Source organism: Odocoileus virginianus, chromosome 9 (genome assembly GCF_023699985.2).
Source record: "Odocoileus virginianus isolate 20LAN1187 ecotype Illinois chromosome 9, Ovbor_1.2, whole genome shotgun sequence".
NCBI lineage: Eukaryota > Metazoa > Chordata > Mammalia > Artiodactyla > Cervidae > Odocoileus > Odocoileus virginianus.
In genome coordinates, this window is record NC_069682.1 from 21,303,835 (window position 1) to 21,316,509 (window position 12,675).

At 46.2% G+C, this 12,675-nt stretch overlaps 1 protein-coding gene across 1 annotated transcript in view; it reads right to left on the reverse strand.

The window, feature by feature from the left end:
- Nucleotides 1-2,499: 2,499 nt before the first annotated feature.
- The window catches only part of PIP4K2A (phosphatidylinositol-5-phosphate 4-kinase type 2 alpha), a 177,884-nt gene continuing 167,708 nt past the window's right edge, over nucleotides 2,500-12,675 (reverse strand). The window contains exons 8-10 of the mRNA XM_020869175.2: nucleotides 8,524-8,764; nucleotides 7,010-7,113; nucleotides 2,500-4,713 (exon numbers count right to left, since the gene is read on the reverse strand). Coding sequence (XP_020724834.1) covers nucleotides 4,633-4,713; nucleotides 7,010-7,113; nucleotides 8,524-8,764 — 426 coding nt within the window. The 3' untranslated portion in view covers nucleotides 2,500-4,632. The remainder of the gene's footprint in view (nucleotides 4,714-7,009; nucleotides 7,114-8,523; nucleotides 8,765-12,675) is intronic.

Here is a 12,675-nt window from a genome sequence, read left to right on the forward strand (position 1 = left end):
GAGGGAAGCACGTTACAAAAAATATTTAAAATTTGGTGCTTAGTTTAGTGGGAGGGGTTAATTGCATAAGAGTGTTTTCCAAATGGGGACCATTCATCAGAAGCACCTGGGAAGCATTTAAGTTATAGGTTTTGCACCTCCAGAGAATGCCATTCAGTAGGCCTAGGGATATTTTTATATTCTCTAGTGAGATCCTTTGATTTAAAAAGTCAAGTGACAATATAAAATGCTGTAGAGAAAATGATAGGAAAAAGGAATAATATAGGTTGACTCTCATAAAATGAAATACGTGGACCATTTGCTCTAAAATCCTGGAGGGTGCATTCCCAGCAGGCCTCTCCAGAAGCAGCAGAAGGGATGGGTGAAGAATTACAGAGCAGTGGCTGAGGTCGAGCCCCAGGGGTACCAGGTCCCTCACTCATGCTTTCAGCCTTGAGTTGCCACAGAGCCAGGCCTGAGCCCTGGCTTTGCCATGAGCCCTCTTGTGACCTTGGAAAAGCCCCTTTGCTTCTCTGGGCCGAGGTTTCCTCTTCTGGGACCCCTCCCCCAGCAGCACAGGCAGGATTCCATAAAACACAGACATCTCACAGTGGCTTTGGAGAAATTCTAACCTTTGTCCCTCTCTTATGAAATTCAACTAAATACAAGTGTTTAAGAGTGAGAAAATCACTGACTATGGCATGTTAACAGCCCTTTGGCAGGATTTTTCATAGAATCACAAAAACAGGACTGAACTTCTGAAGGACATTTGGTTTAGATGATGGGGTTTCCGTTTATGAAGGAACTTGCAATATTCACTCAGGAGAACTTGTCAACTCGACTTTTCCAGACACTCCGCCGGCCTCTGGGCCACTTCACTGTGCCAGGCTGGTTACAGGGCCATGCCAGTTGTGTGTGAGGAGGGGCTGCGGCCTGGGCTGGGGTGAGCAGGGGAGTCGGGTGACGCTTGTGTGCGGGACCCCAAAAGGCTTCTGCCCTTCAAAGGGTAACTTTTCTGTTTTTAACATAGCAGTCACATGACTGGAGCTGAATAAAGTGCTGTTTAAGATAGGGAGCGAGGAAGAGACGGGGCGTGAATTTGAGAGCTGGAAGGCTGTACACATGCATGACACACACTATAACCATTGTTTTTGTGCTGACGACAGAATTTCTGGAAAGGCCGTGTGCAGTGGTCCTGGGGCCTCAAGTCCACAGATGCTAAGAACTCTAGGACTTAGACCTCTCATGCCTCCTTCCCACTCCCCTACTTCATTTTTTACATTTATATATTATATGCCTTACCACTTCTTTATTATTACATACAGTTCCTAATCTCTTGCATTTAACCTTAACCACCATTTCCCAAAATGCTGCATGAAGGATTAATGCTTCAGACCAACTCTGGTCTTTCTGTGAATTAGCAATAACCAATTTTCTGGGACTAATGTGAATTCTGCCCATGAAATTAAATAACCAAAATGAAAATGAATGTCTCTGTTCCGCAAAGAAAATGGAATTTAAGCTCCCTGCTGACCACAGTCAGCTCTCCTGTAATGTAGCATATATGTTCCTAAAAATCCCAGCTCTATGCAAAATTACACAGTAAAAACCACAGAGCTCATGGGAATAATGAGATTGGGGGCACAACACCCAAAAGTGTCATTATTACTGGTACACTGGTGAAAAAGGAGCTTATCAATACAAACAGTAGCACAGTTTTACATACCAAATGGTCAGGAAATACATAAATACTACAGTAAATGCGGCACATTATCTTGAAAAATACATGGAGGATGCCTGTGGTCCTATGTAGTGGGCATCAGAAGGGCTGTGGCTCCTGGGTTGTTGAATGTAAGGGAAGGAGAGTGATGTGAGGTCAGCAGGTCCTGGCCAGTGTGCCCCCCAGCGTGTTGAGCTCACCCTCATCATGTGAGGGTGTGCCTGGCATGTTCCTACCAGTGCAGTTAATTGGGGTGCAGTCTTCCGTTTTCAGCTGATGTTCCATGAGAACCAGCGTGCACACAGCAGATGTGAAAAGTGCATGATGCTCAAATGATCCCCTGACATCTCTCCCATTAGAACAACCACACATTTTCAAAACAAGTGCTACTCTAGCTTAACTGTGTTTGCTCACCTGGCACAATGACAAGGGAACACTCTAAAAAGCCTTCTAGCTTTTTAGAAGCCACCAATGGCATTCCAGTGAAGTTTCAAAAAATGCTGAATGACCCACAGAACTATAGTTGGTGTATTTAAAAAATAAAACTGTGTAACTTTAAAGGGTATTCACTGAAGAGATTTCTTTCTCTGTCCATCTTTCAGTAAGTCAATTTTGTCACGTGTATCATGTCACCTTTCTATTATTTACTAGTGAAATAGTTCACAGGTTGAAGGCAAAGCTCCTGTTTGTGAAAAGATTCAATTTTAGTTCAGGATCAGCTACAGACACTCTTAGTACTATTTAAATTTTGTTTGCAATAAAGAGACACACAGTTGAGAGAGAAGCACAAAGACTCCACCTTGTGAGTCATCAAAGTGCTTTATTTTGTAAAGCCCGGCTCATAACTGGAGTGTACTGTTAGCACGAAAAGATACAAGGCGAACTTCCTCACTCTGTCCGAAGATTTGATCAACAGGGTGGATGACAGAGACTGTTACAGACAAAAATAAAGCATTTTGTAAACTTCTAAAAGCATACACAGATGGGTCACAAAGGAAACAATTACTCAAATAATGTTTGGGTACCTTCTCTTTACTTCAGGGTCTCACATTTGTAATCCTGGATTAAAGAAACTACAGCCTAACTTCAGAGTACTGAAAGGGACTCAATGCCAGAATGAATGGCGGGGTGGGGGTGGGGGCATATTAAATCACTATTTCAATTAATTTAGACACATGAAATACAGATTTGGACAACCAGATCACAGTGCTGTCAATGTCTGCTGAGGATAAAAATTCTGAGTGAAGTCAGTAGATGTGGTAGAATGGCCTTGCTCCCCAGATTCTGGCTGCTGTCACCCCGTATTTTCTGAAGTAAACCTATATACCTTGGGCACAGTTGCAGACTTGATAAGCCCTGAAGTAAAGTTACTGGAAGAGGCAGTATGGCGGGACTATTTGTTGAGTTGCAAGTAATTATTAAAGGGTGGATTTTTGTTTTTCTTTCCTGAACCTGCCTACAAAAGTCATCTCACATTTTAAACAAAGAATTTCAAAGGCACAGCTTTAGCACAGTGTATAAGTTGATAACGTATTCCTAAGCAAGTCTAATATTTTAGCTTCACGCCTTTCAGAAAATGCCAGGAAGTTGGTAAATATATGATCGATGTTGGAAATCTATAACTTGATTAGACACAGTCAGCACAGTTTAGGGCAATGAACTTACATAACCAGATCTGGGTTAAACATTTTCTTTAAAAATAAAAAAATCATTAGACTGATAAATGTACATCTGGAGGAAAACAACCCTTTTCCTTTTACTGTAAAAGACTGCCTACCTGGTACTTTGAATAAAACATTCACCCCAAAACGTGACTGCAGGATACATTTCAAAATATGACAAACATTATTTCACCTATACTGTAAAATGACTTTACATGTAAACTTCAAAAATCACGTGCTGTACATTAAATTTTTAGATTCAAAAATATCCCTGTTTTCCTAATAATGTAAACAGTAATATTGAGGATTTCAGTTAAAGGGCAAATTTATAACAAAATACCACTGTTCAACAGGAGGATTGAGAGTTCTAAATGCTTTGCTCACCTTCCCACCATGGGAGATGTAGATACCATTGCCCAAAACTATGCACTTTTCAGATAAGCTTTTATTTTTATTTTGTAGCATTAATTCCTGTATTGCAACGAAAGAGTGTTATCAGTGAAGAAGCTCCAGGCAAGAAAAGAGAAGTAAGCAGTTTTCCTGGACATATTTACTGAGGTGAAAATGTACAGAGAGAGTCACTAGGGGCATCAGCTTCCTGCTGGAGGAGGGGCGTTTGTCCCCGGACACGGGGAGTCCCGACACCCAAGCCAGGAGGCACGGGAGATGCCAGCCTCCTTCGTCCAGCGCCCGGGTACAACTATTAAGGAGTGTCAGCGTGCGTGGTAGAAGTGTAACATCTGCAGTAAGTTTTTTTTTTCCTCTTAATCACCATCATTATTATTATCATCATTATTATTATCTTCATTATTATTACGAATACTGTCTCACATCTTTCAACTCCAGAAAATAAACTGATCCACAGTTTATCGTGTGGTGCCAACCTGGTTGGTCTGACATGCATTGCCTTCTCCCCCTCCCCCCCTCTTGTGCTCGCTCACTCACTCATTCATTCATTCATTCATTCATTTGTCCACAGCTGGAATCAGAGGTTTGTTGCCCCAAACACACACTAACCAAAGCTGGTCAGCTTCCATTAATCAATCAATTTTTAAGATGCACACACGCACAGACACACACACGTCAGAAATAGCTAGAATGATGCTGGGAAATATCAGGTAGCTATTAAAGCGAGTAGCCCCCAAGTCAGTCATCTTGGCCTGAAGATGTAAACGAGGAGGTGTGCTTCACTGAGTTTGGTGTTCATTTTTCCTGTGCTGAAGCCACCTCTATCCTTCCCATGCTCACGTCCGTCCACAGTTGTGCAGGACGTTACGTCAAGATGTGGCCAATAAAGTCCAAAAAGCGCTTGGAATACTGTTCTGGGTTCACGGTGGAGATCTCCGCACCAGCCTGGGCAGTGTGGGAGAAGAAGAACAGTGATACTGTTAGAATTACTTGATCACACCTACAGCAACTTCCACTGCAGCTGAATATGAAGCCAGCCATTTTCAAACCTGTGCAGCCTCTCTCGTAACTCAGAATATCTTGGATACGGGTCTGAATAACCAAGACTCTTAAGAATCTGGGTGTGATGTAAATCCATGGCTGATTCATGTCAATGCATGGCAAAAACCACTACAATATTGTAAAGTAGTTAGTCTCCAACTAATAAAAATAAATGGAAAAAAAAAAAGAATCTGGGTGTGAAAATGAGGCAGAGTCTCAGAAAAAACAGAGGCTGGTGTCATATACACTGTGACTGCTGCCACCAAAAAAAAAAAAAAATTCAACCACGTTTGAGATGTTCCCGTCAAATGTGGCATCTGTGTGGCCTCCATTCAGAAGCCACGGGACAACACTTCTCTTTCTCAGGAGAGCAGATGGGAGACACCTTGAGAATGACACAAATGGCAGCGGGGTTTCCTGTGACGAGCACAGTGCAGACCAGAGACCCTCGGAGGTTACTGCCCAGCTTTCAGAGCTGCGAAGGGCAGGACCAGAGTTTTTACCAAGTCACTGGGTGCTATTTTGATATACACAGCTCACGGGGAAGCTGTAATTTCCATGCCTGGCCTGGGCCGCTGGGATCTCCACAGAGGAGCCCTGGTTTTTTTGAAGGCAGAGAACGGTTTCCAGCAGCAGGTGGACACAACGTTCCTTTGCAGAGAGTAATGTCTTGCTCTTGCAAACTGCACCCGATTTCAGGCTGGGTGCCGTATCATGGAGCTGAGCTGGTAACATACAGGGGAGGCTCAGGTGGAGCCGTGTCTACCCTGGCACATTTCCAGTTTCACCTGGTCTAGAATATCCTACAGGTTTGAGGAAGGGTGGGAACAAACAGAGCCTCTCCCCACTGACCACAAAACCTCATCAGCAAGGCGTTAGGGCCCTGTCAGCCGCTGGGGGAACTGGGGTGCCAGGGCGTCTCCTCCAGGTCACACGACTGGAGACGTGAGGCAGGGACGCGGGCCCAGTCCCCTCCCCGCAGTATGGCCAGGCTCTTCAACCAGAGACGAGCATCAGAGCTACCGGAGCCTTTCAGAGACAACCTGCCCCACCAGCCTCCTGAACTGGACTTGGAATCCGGGCAAGGGGTGGTGCATCTGGCTGGCAGAGACTTTAAAATGGTTCTCAGAAGGCTGCGGTGCACGCCCTTGTGTGAGAACTGCTGTGTACCCTCCTCTCTGACAGAGGATTTCCAGTGTGTTCAGCGGGGAGGGTGAGGTCCTGGTCTGGGCACTGCACAAAGCTGGAAGACCGTAACTAGTTGGCAGTGTGACCGAAATATTTCTGTGGCAAATGGGATATGGTGTTGGGCTGGTTCCATTGCTGGAAGGACAGCCTGTTTGATTTTAAAATAAAGAAAAAGAGCCTTTCATAGATGTTGATGTTCTGGTGGATCTTGGTTGACTCCGCACTGGGGAAGTGTGATGGAGCCAGAGCATAAGTTCACCCCATGTGCTGGGCTTTGGGCCTTTTCAGCACACCTAGAAAGCCAAAATGAGGTCCTACAGTGCAGGCACAGTGGAGACTCACAACTGGGAAGTCCAACCGGCAAAGCGGGCCTCACTGGTTTACTGGAGGTGGGGCTGGGTACCGGGGAGCAGTCCTCTCTACCCTGCCTAGTGACCTGATCCTGGCAAGTTACTCCGTAAATGCTCAGCTCCTTCACCTGATAAGGAGCACACTGGTTATCCTTATCAAGGCTTTCAGGATTCCACAAGTTACCATATGCCGGAAACAGTGAGAATTCCAGGCAAGGACAATAAAAGCAAGGGACTCGTATCACTAAACTTTGATCTTGCACTCAAAAACCTTCTGTAATAGGAAAAAATACAGTCCACTGTGCGGAAAGAGATAGTGTGTATCTTAGAAGCATCTTAAGCAGAGACTAAATGCTTCAGTTCTAAGCACTTCATATTAAAACAGCTGTCGTCATTCAGCACTTTTGTCTTTGAAGCATTTTTCAAACAAAAAAAGAATTTGTGTAACATTCTCATGATGCGTGTGTCTGTCAATAACCCCAGTGGGTAACAGAAGAGCCGCGCAGGGGCTGTGAGTTGCCAGAGGCCTTGGGAGCGCAGCCCCTGCAGGGAACCTGAGCCATGGAAGGGACTGGGCAGCTCCTGGGAAAGGAGTGGACCCGCGCTAGCCCCTGCACCGCAGGAAGCAGGGAGCAGAGAGGAAACCAGGCAGAGATACTTACGCCGTGCTTAACAGTTTTTGCAGCGTGGGCAGCTTTCTTTTTCGCATCGTAATGAGTCAGAATGTCAATAATTGCCATAAAGTACACCTCCTTCCGAGGCGAATCTGTAAAGGGATGAGAGACACGATTGTGGGACAGATGGTGATAACACCTGGGACAGTGTGAACTGCTGCGGGAGGAAGGGCTGAGGGAGTCAGGGTCTGAAAACAAAGGCAGTGGAGGCTGTTAGAAAGTCTTGTGCATCCCCAGGAAACAGCTTAACTTTCTGTTCCCAATTCTCGCTCAATTTAAAAAGTAAGAAAGAGAATATAACCCCAGGATATTACCAGCCGAGGTCCAAGGGTGAGACTGTATGTTTTTTATTAATCTGCATTTTCTTTAGTGATTGTATATTACTTTGGTATAAAGAAAAATGCTTTTTAAAGAAATACTGTTTAAAACAAGAATTGTCTTGGCCAAAAAATTCATTCCGGTTTTTCCGTGAGATGCTATGGAAAAATCTGAACTAAGTTTTTGGCCAACCCAATAGAAGTAATTATGCTTAACTTTCTACTGTTACCTGTAACTGTTCCTAATGCTCATTGGTTCTAGTAACAGAACTGCATAAAGGCATACATCATCTACAATACCCGTCTTCTACATATTTCCACAAATAAGTTGCTGTTTCAATTATAAACTATTGTTCAAGTATACTTGACTCTAATTTCCTGTGTTGAAGAAACCATTTTGGTGAGCAAAATAAAAAGCAGAACTCAAACTCAACCTGGCTGCTATGCCATGAGATTTTTTTTTTTAAAATGATGAACCACTGAGTCATTTTTATTATTAAAAAAAACCCCAGAGGCCTGCATTTATCTCAAATTTTTTCATGTATAAGTAGCTAACATAGCATGTAATATTCCTGTAAATATCCAATCACCCAGATTTTGAGGATTAAAATCAATCTCACTTTTGTGAAGAGAGCCACAGACCCCTTAATGGGGGAAGAGCTGAGGACAGATACGCAGCAGCAAATCGGAGGTGCTCTTCCCACACCTGGGCTAGCCTCAGCTTCCTTTCCCAAGAAGGAAGGATACTTGCCCTACCCGATGTCCACAGGAGGTCTGGCGTGGACCATGTGTGTGGCTAGTTCAGGACAGACTTGTGACTTGAGATCCACATAAAAGAGATGGCTAATAAAAAAGTATTTAAAAATATTTCTTATATACGGTACGGACATTTACACAAGCATAAGCATATGGGTGTTGTATATACACAGCACACTGTTGTGTGGTTTCACCTGTTCCCTTCAACATCCCACAGTTCAAGGATTTCATCACATTACATTTCAAAACCAGAGATTACAGTTACCTTTAATATACTCTGTCCCAAAATCAACTGATTAGGACTCTTGAGAAGGAGTCTTACAGGACAGCATGCTTTACCTGGGTTGATGATTACCAGTAGATTAACAATGAAAAAAAAAAAATCAAACCAATGGTTAAAAAAAAAAAGTGGATGGTGTCTGCACTTACTTTCATGGCATTTAATTCCATAGACATCAATGTTTGGATCAAACTCGCCCGGAGCCAGGGGCGGCGAGCTGTTGAGCGTGTTCCCGGGGCTGTCAGGAGGGGTCCCCACAGGGTGGGCGCCGTCGCTTTCCCCCTCCTCCTCCCCATCCTCCTCACACTCCACCTCCTCCTGCTCAGCTCTCTCCACGTCGTGGATTCCCACCAGCAGGCTGTAGTCCATGAGCTTCAACTGGGCAAGAAACTGGAGGGGAGGAAGTGACACGATCGTTTATGCCTTAAGCACAGCCCCAGATTCAAAGAGAGCAAGCTCACAGAAGTGCAAGAGGAAGGCTGGAAGCCCTGGAGCGGCAGAGGCGAGAAGAGGACTTCGTGCAAGAGGGCCAGGAGCCTCTCGTATAGGCAGCCTCCTCCCAGGCAGCTTCTCGGGGCGGAGCTGCAGCCTCCCACTCGGGGCTGGCTCAGAGCCAGGACCGCTTCCCTGAACTGCCAGGCTGGAAGCTGAGAGGGATGCGTGCATCACATTGACGAGGACTGCACCAAAGTGCAGAGAGCATGACTGGCAAGGAGGACACACAGGGAAGAAAAGGTTTCTCCCAGCAATTAAGACTGGCTAATGGTCAACCCAGGGACCTCCCACGTCGCTGCCAGGGGAGCCTCTTAGATCTGGCTTGTGAAAGCACTTTGAAATGCAGCATACTCAGTGAGGCTGAGTATTATGCTGTCCATCACGAATAAGCAAAGGCACCAATGTCCCAATCAACCAGCAAATGCCTCTGTCACTGCTCTGGTGAACAACACCCTCCTTCAGTCCTGCTCGGGGGTGTCCTGATCGGAGCGGGAGCCGGGGAGGCTCCTCCATCACCCCCTCCCATGCCCTTTTATCCAGGAGCTCTCTCTGGCCTGTTCCCCTCACCCCCTGTGCCCACCCTGGATGCCCTCCAGAGGTGTGGGCACAGCTGGAGATGTTGCCACCTGGCAACATCTCCCACCCATGTGTGTGTAGTGGGTGCAGGGTGGGTGGGGCTTGGCCGGGCCTGGTCCTGCTCAGCTTGTAGGGTGACAAGGTACAAGCCCCTTTCTCCCCTTCCCTGCTTCCTCTGGCCCTTGGAAGGTCCCTGAGAAGTGGCAAGGACTGCATGTTGTCGGGACTTCCCCTTCTGGTCCTCTGGAGAGGGGAGCATTTGATCTTGTCATGCCTTTCGATGGGGTCTCATTTCTCAAAGGGTAGAAACAAAATCTCGCGTGGTCCGTGGGACCTAGATGGTTTGGTGTCATCACCCCTCAGGCCATCTTGCATCCTGTTCTGGCCTCTGACCAGCTCACTGTGCCCCTTGACCTCCCACGAGACTCAGGTCTCAGCTGCAGGGCCCTTGCTCTCGGAAGCCTGTCGCAATTCCTGCCTGGGCATGTGCGCCCTGCACACTTTCCCCTAAGGACACCTGGCTTAGCTGCACGCTTGAATTCCATGAACAGAGGAGTCTGGAGGGCTACAGTCCTTGGGATCCAGAATTGGACAACACTGAGTGACTAACACTTTCACTTTTTTTTCTTTCGTTTTATTAAATTATTTGAGAAACTTCTCTATCTTCCCCAAACACTGCACACCCCCCGGGGGCAGGGGCTGTGGCAGTTTTTGCCCTTGAAACTGCATTATGATTAGTCAGATTATGATTAGTCACCCGCCTTCACTAATCAAGGTCGTTTAAGACTCGCAGGTCCTCCAAGGGACATGTAGCCTGAACAATGTTGTCTGGCTGGTTCTTTTTTAGGAACTAGGAATCAGCTCTGTCGTGTTCGAGCTGAGCGGGTTAAGGCTGGATAGACCTGCCGACCCTCCAGCTGGGCATGCGTGAGGGTCCTCTCACACGTGCGAGGATGGCCAGCTCCACCCTTGGATCGTGCAGAGGTCAGCAGCCTGGTTTACGCCTGCGCCGAACGAGGATTCCCGCACCTTTTCCCAATCTTTGCCCACGCTCCACGCCTCAGACCGCCCAGCCGCTCCTCCGGTAAACACCTCCTCAAGCGAGCCCCTGGCTTGGGGACGCCGACTGGAGATTTGCTCTTCCTGCCTGGCTGCCCTGCGAATAAACCCTCTGCTGCAGACCTCGGCATCTCGGCGTCTGGCTGGCTCCATGTTGGGCACAAACCTGGTTCGGTGACGCCATCGCTGCCCTCCTGACTCCCAGGTAAGTGATGTCGCTACTCGATATTTACTGAACAAGTGAATGGGCTGCCTGCTGCTACTTCCCCTGTCCCCCTTTCCTCTAACTTCCCCTGACCCCTACCTCTAAGAGAAACACCCCCCTAAACCAAATAAAAAGAATAAAGCAACAACAAAAAACCTTCCTATGAGACTGCAGGAGGCAGCACCCATTGGAAGCAAAATGAGGTCATTTACAACTTATCTTTGCCCTGCAAAGCAGAGTCTCTCTGTACATATAGGTCCGTTTGACTTCCAGATGCATGAGGTACAAATCCACTTTCAAGTATTTTGGAGAGTGCAAAAGGGGCTGCTTGTAATTAGCGTGCCAAAGGTCAGGCAGCGGAAGGGTAACAGCCTGGGCTGTACTGCCCCACGAAGTAGAGTGAGTCTGCAGGCCCACATCTTCCCCTGGCACCTGTGCCACTCACAACGTCAGCTCTGCCCAGAGCTCCTTTCCTGGGTCTCTCTGATCTGTGGTCTGCCCACTGCTTGGTCATTTGTATTCAATAATAAAAGTGAAGTTAGGCTCCGGCATCACCCACTAAACTATCAGTGAGATGAAACTGGTAAGTTGTTCTGACATACCCAAGACTAAGGAGGTGAGTTGCAGCCCCAAGTGGGGATTATATAAGAAACGGGGATTATGTAAGTCTTCAAATCTGTGTCTGAGACAAATGGAGAAGACCAAGGACAGCACAAGGGTTAAATACAGCTTTTGCCGATCAGGGTGACCCACTGAAGCATCAGATCATCTTAAATAAAACGTAAGTTTTGGAGCCAGATGGGCAATTGGTTACTTGCTCCATCTTTTACGGAATTTTTTTTTTTATGGAGTATCACTGCTTGACAATGTTAGTTTCTGCTGTATAACATCATGAATCAGCCATATGTATACATGTATCTTCTCCTTCTGGAGCCTCCCTCCATCTCCCTCCCCCCGCCCATGCCACTGACCTGAGCTCCCTGCGCTCTCCAGCGGCTTCCCACTAGCTGTCTGTCTCACACATGGTAGTGGATGTATGTCAGTGCTGCGCTCTCAATTCCTCCCACCCTCTCTATTCCCATCTGTGTCCACAAGTCGGTTCTCTACATCCTCACCTCTACTCCATGAAAAATGGTATTGATAAACCTATTCGCTCTGTGTCTTGATGATGAATTCACTACTCTGAACCTCAGTTATTCTAATTATAAAATGGGACAGCCCCACCAAACTCACAGTGGTGGAGAAAGGATTAAAGAGAATGTAGTGGGGGCAATGAAAAGTGCCTTGCATGTAACAGTGGAAGTGGTTTTTATAACTGTCCCTGTTGTTACTGCGGCAAAAGCCTTTTTTCCATCAAGTATGTAACTTAAACATACAGGTTCAGGTGACATGAGCCAAGAGGGGAGACGTGTTGAACAGTCTGCATTGATGCCCCAGCTCTTATCACAAAACATCATTTAAAATCTCTTCTAAAGTAGAGGGAAACACAATATGCAGTAGACCTGAGATTCTTGCTGGAGAAAGTCACTGTAGGGCATCTTGAAACTACTGTGGGCTAAAGACGACAGGCCCCAAGAAGAAGAGGGATTCAGGGCTGCCTGGAGGGTCTACCTCCAGCTGATATTTGGAACTTAAACACATTTGCTGTTTGCTGCTCATCCCTTTAAGCTTCTAACTCAAATTAGTGATTTTTAAGTATATAACATTTCAAACCATGAAGATTTAAAAACTTTTGTAATCTTTAGGTTCCCCTGCTTGCCAGCTTCTTAATAACTGTTTGCCAGACCTTGATCAGCTTCTTTGTCCCTCAGAATATCCCACTTAACCTGCTTCCCTCATAATTCATTCCTTACTATGCCAAATCTGAGCTAGTATTCCCTTTATGAGCCCTGTTACAAGCAAACACTTATTGAAAACTGTATGGCTAAAGAGCTGTTAGTAAACTCTTGCTGTATGTCTTTGGAGA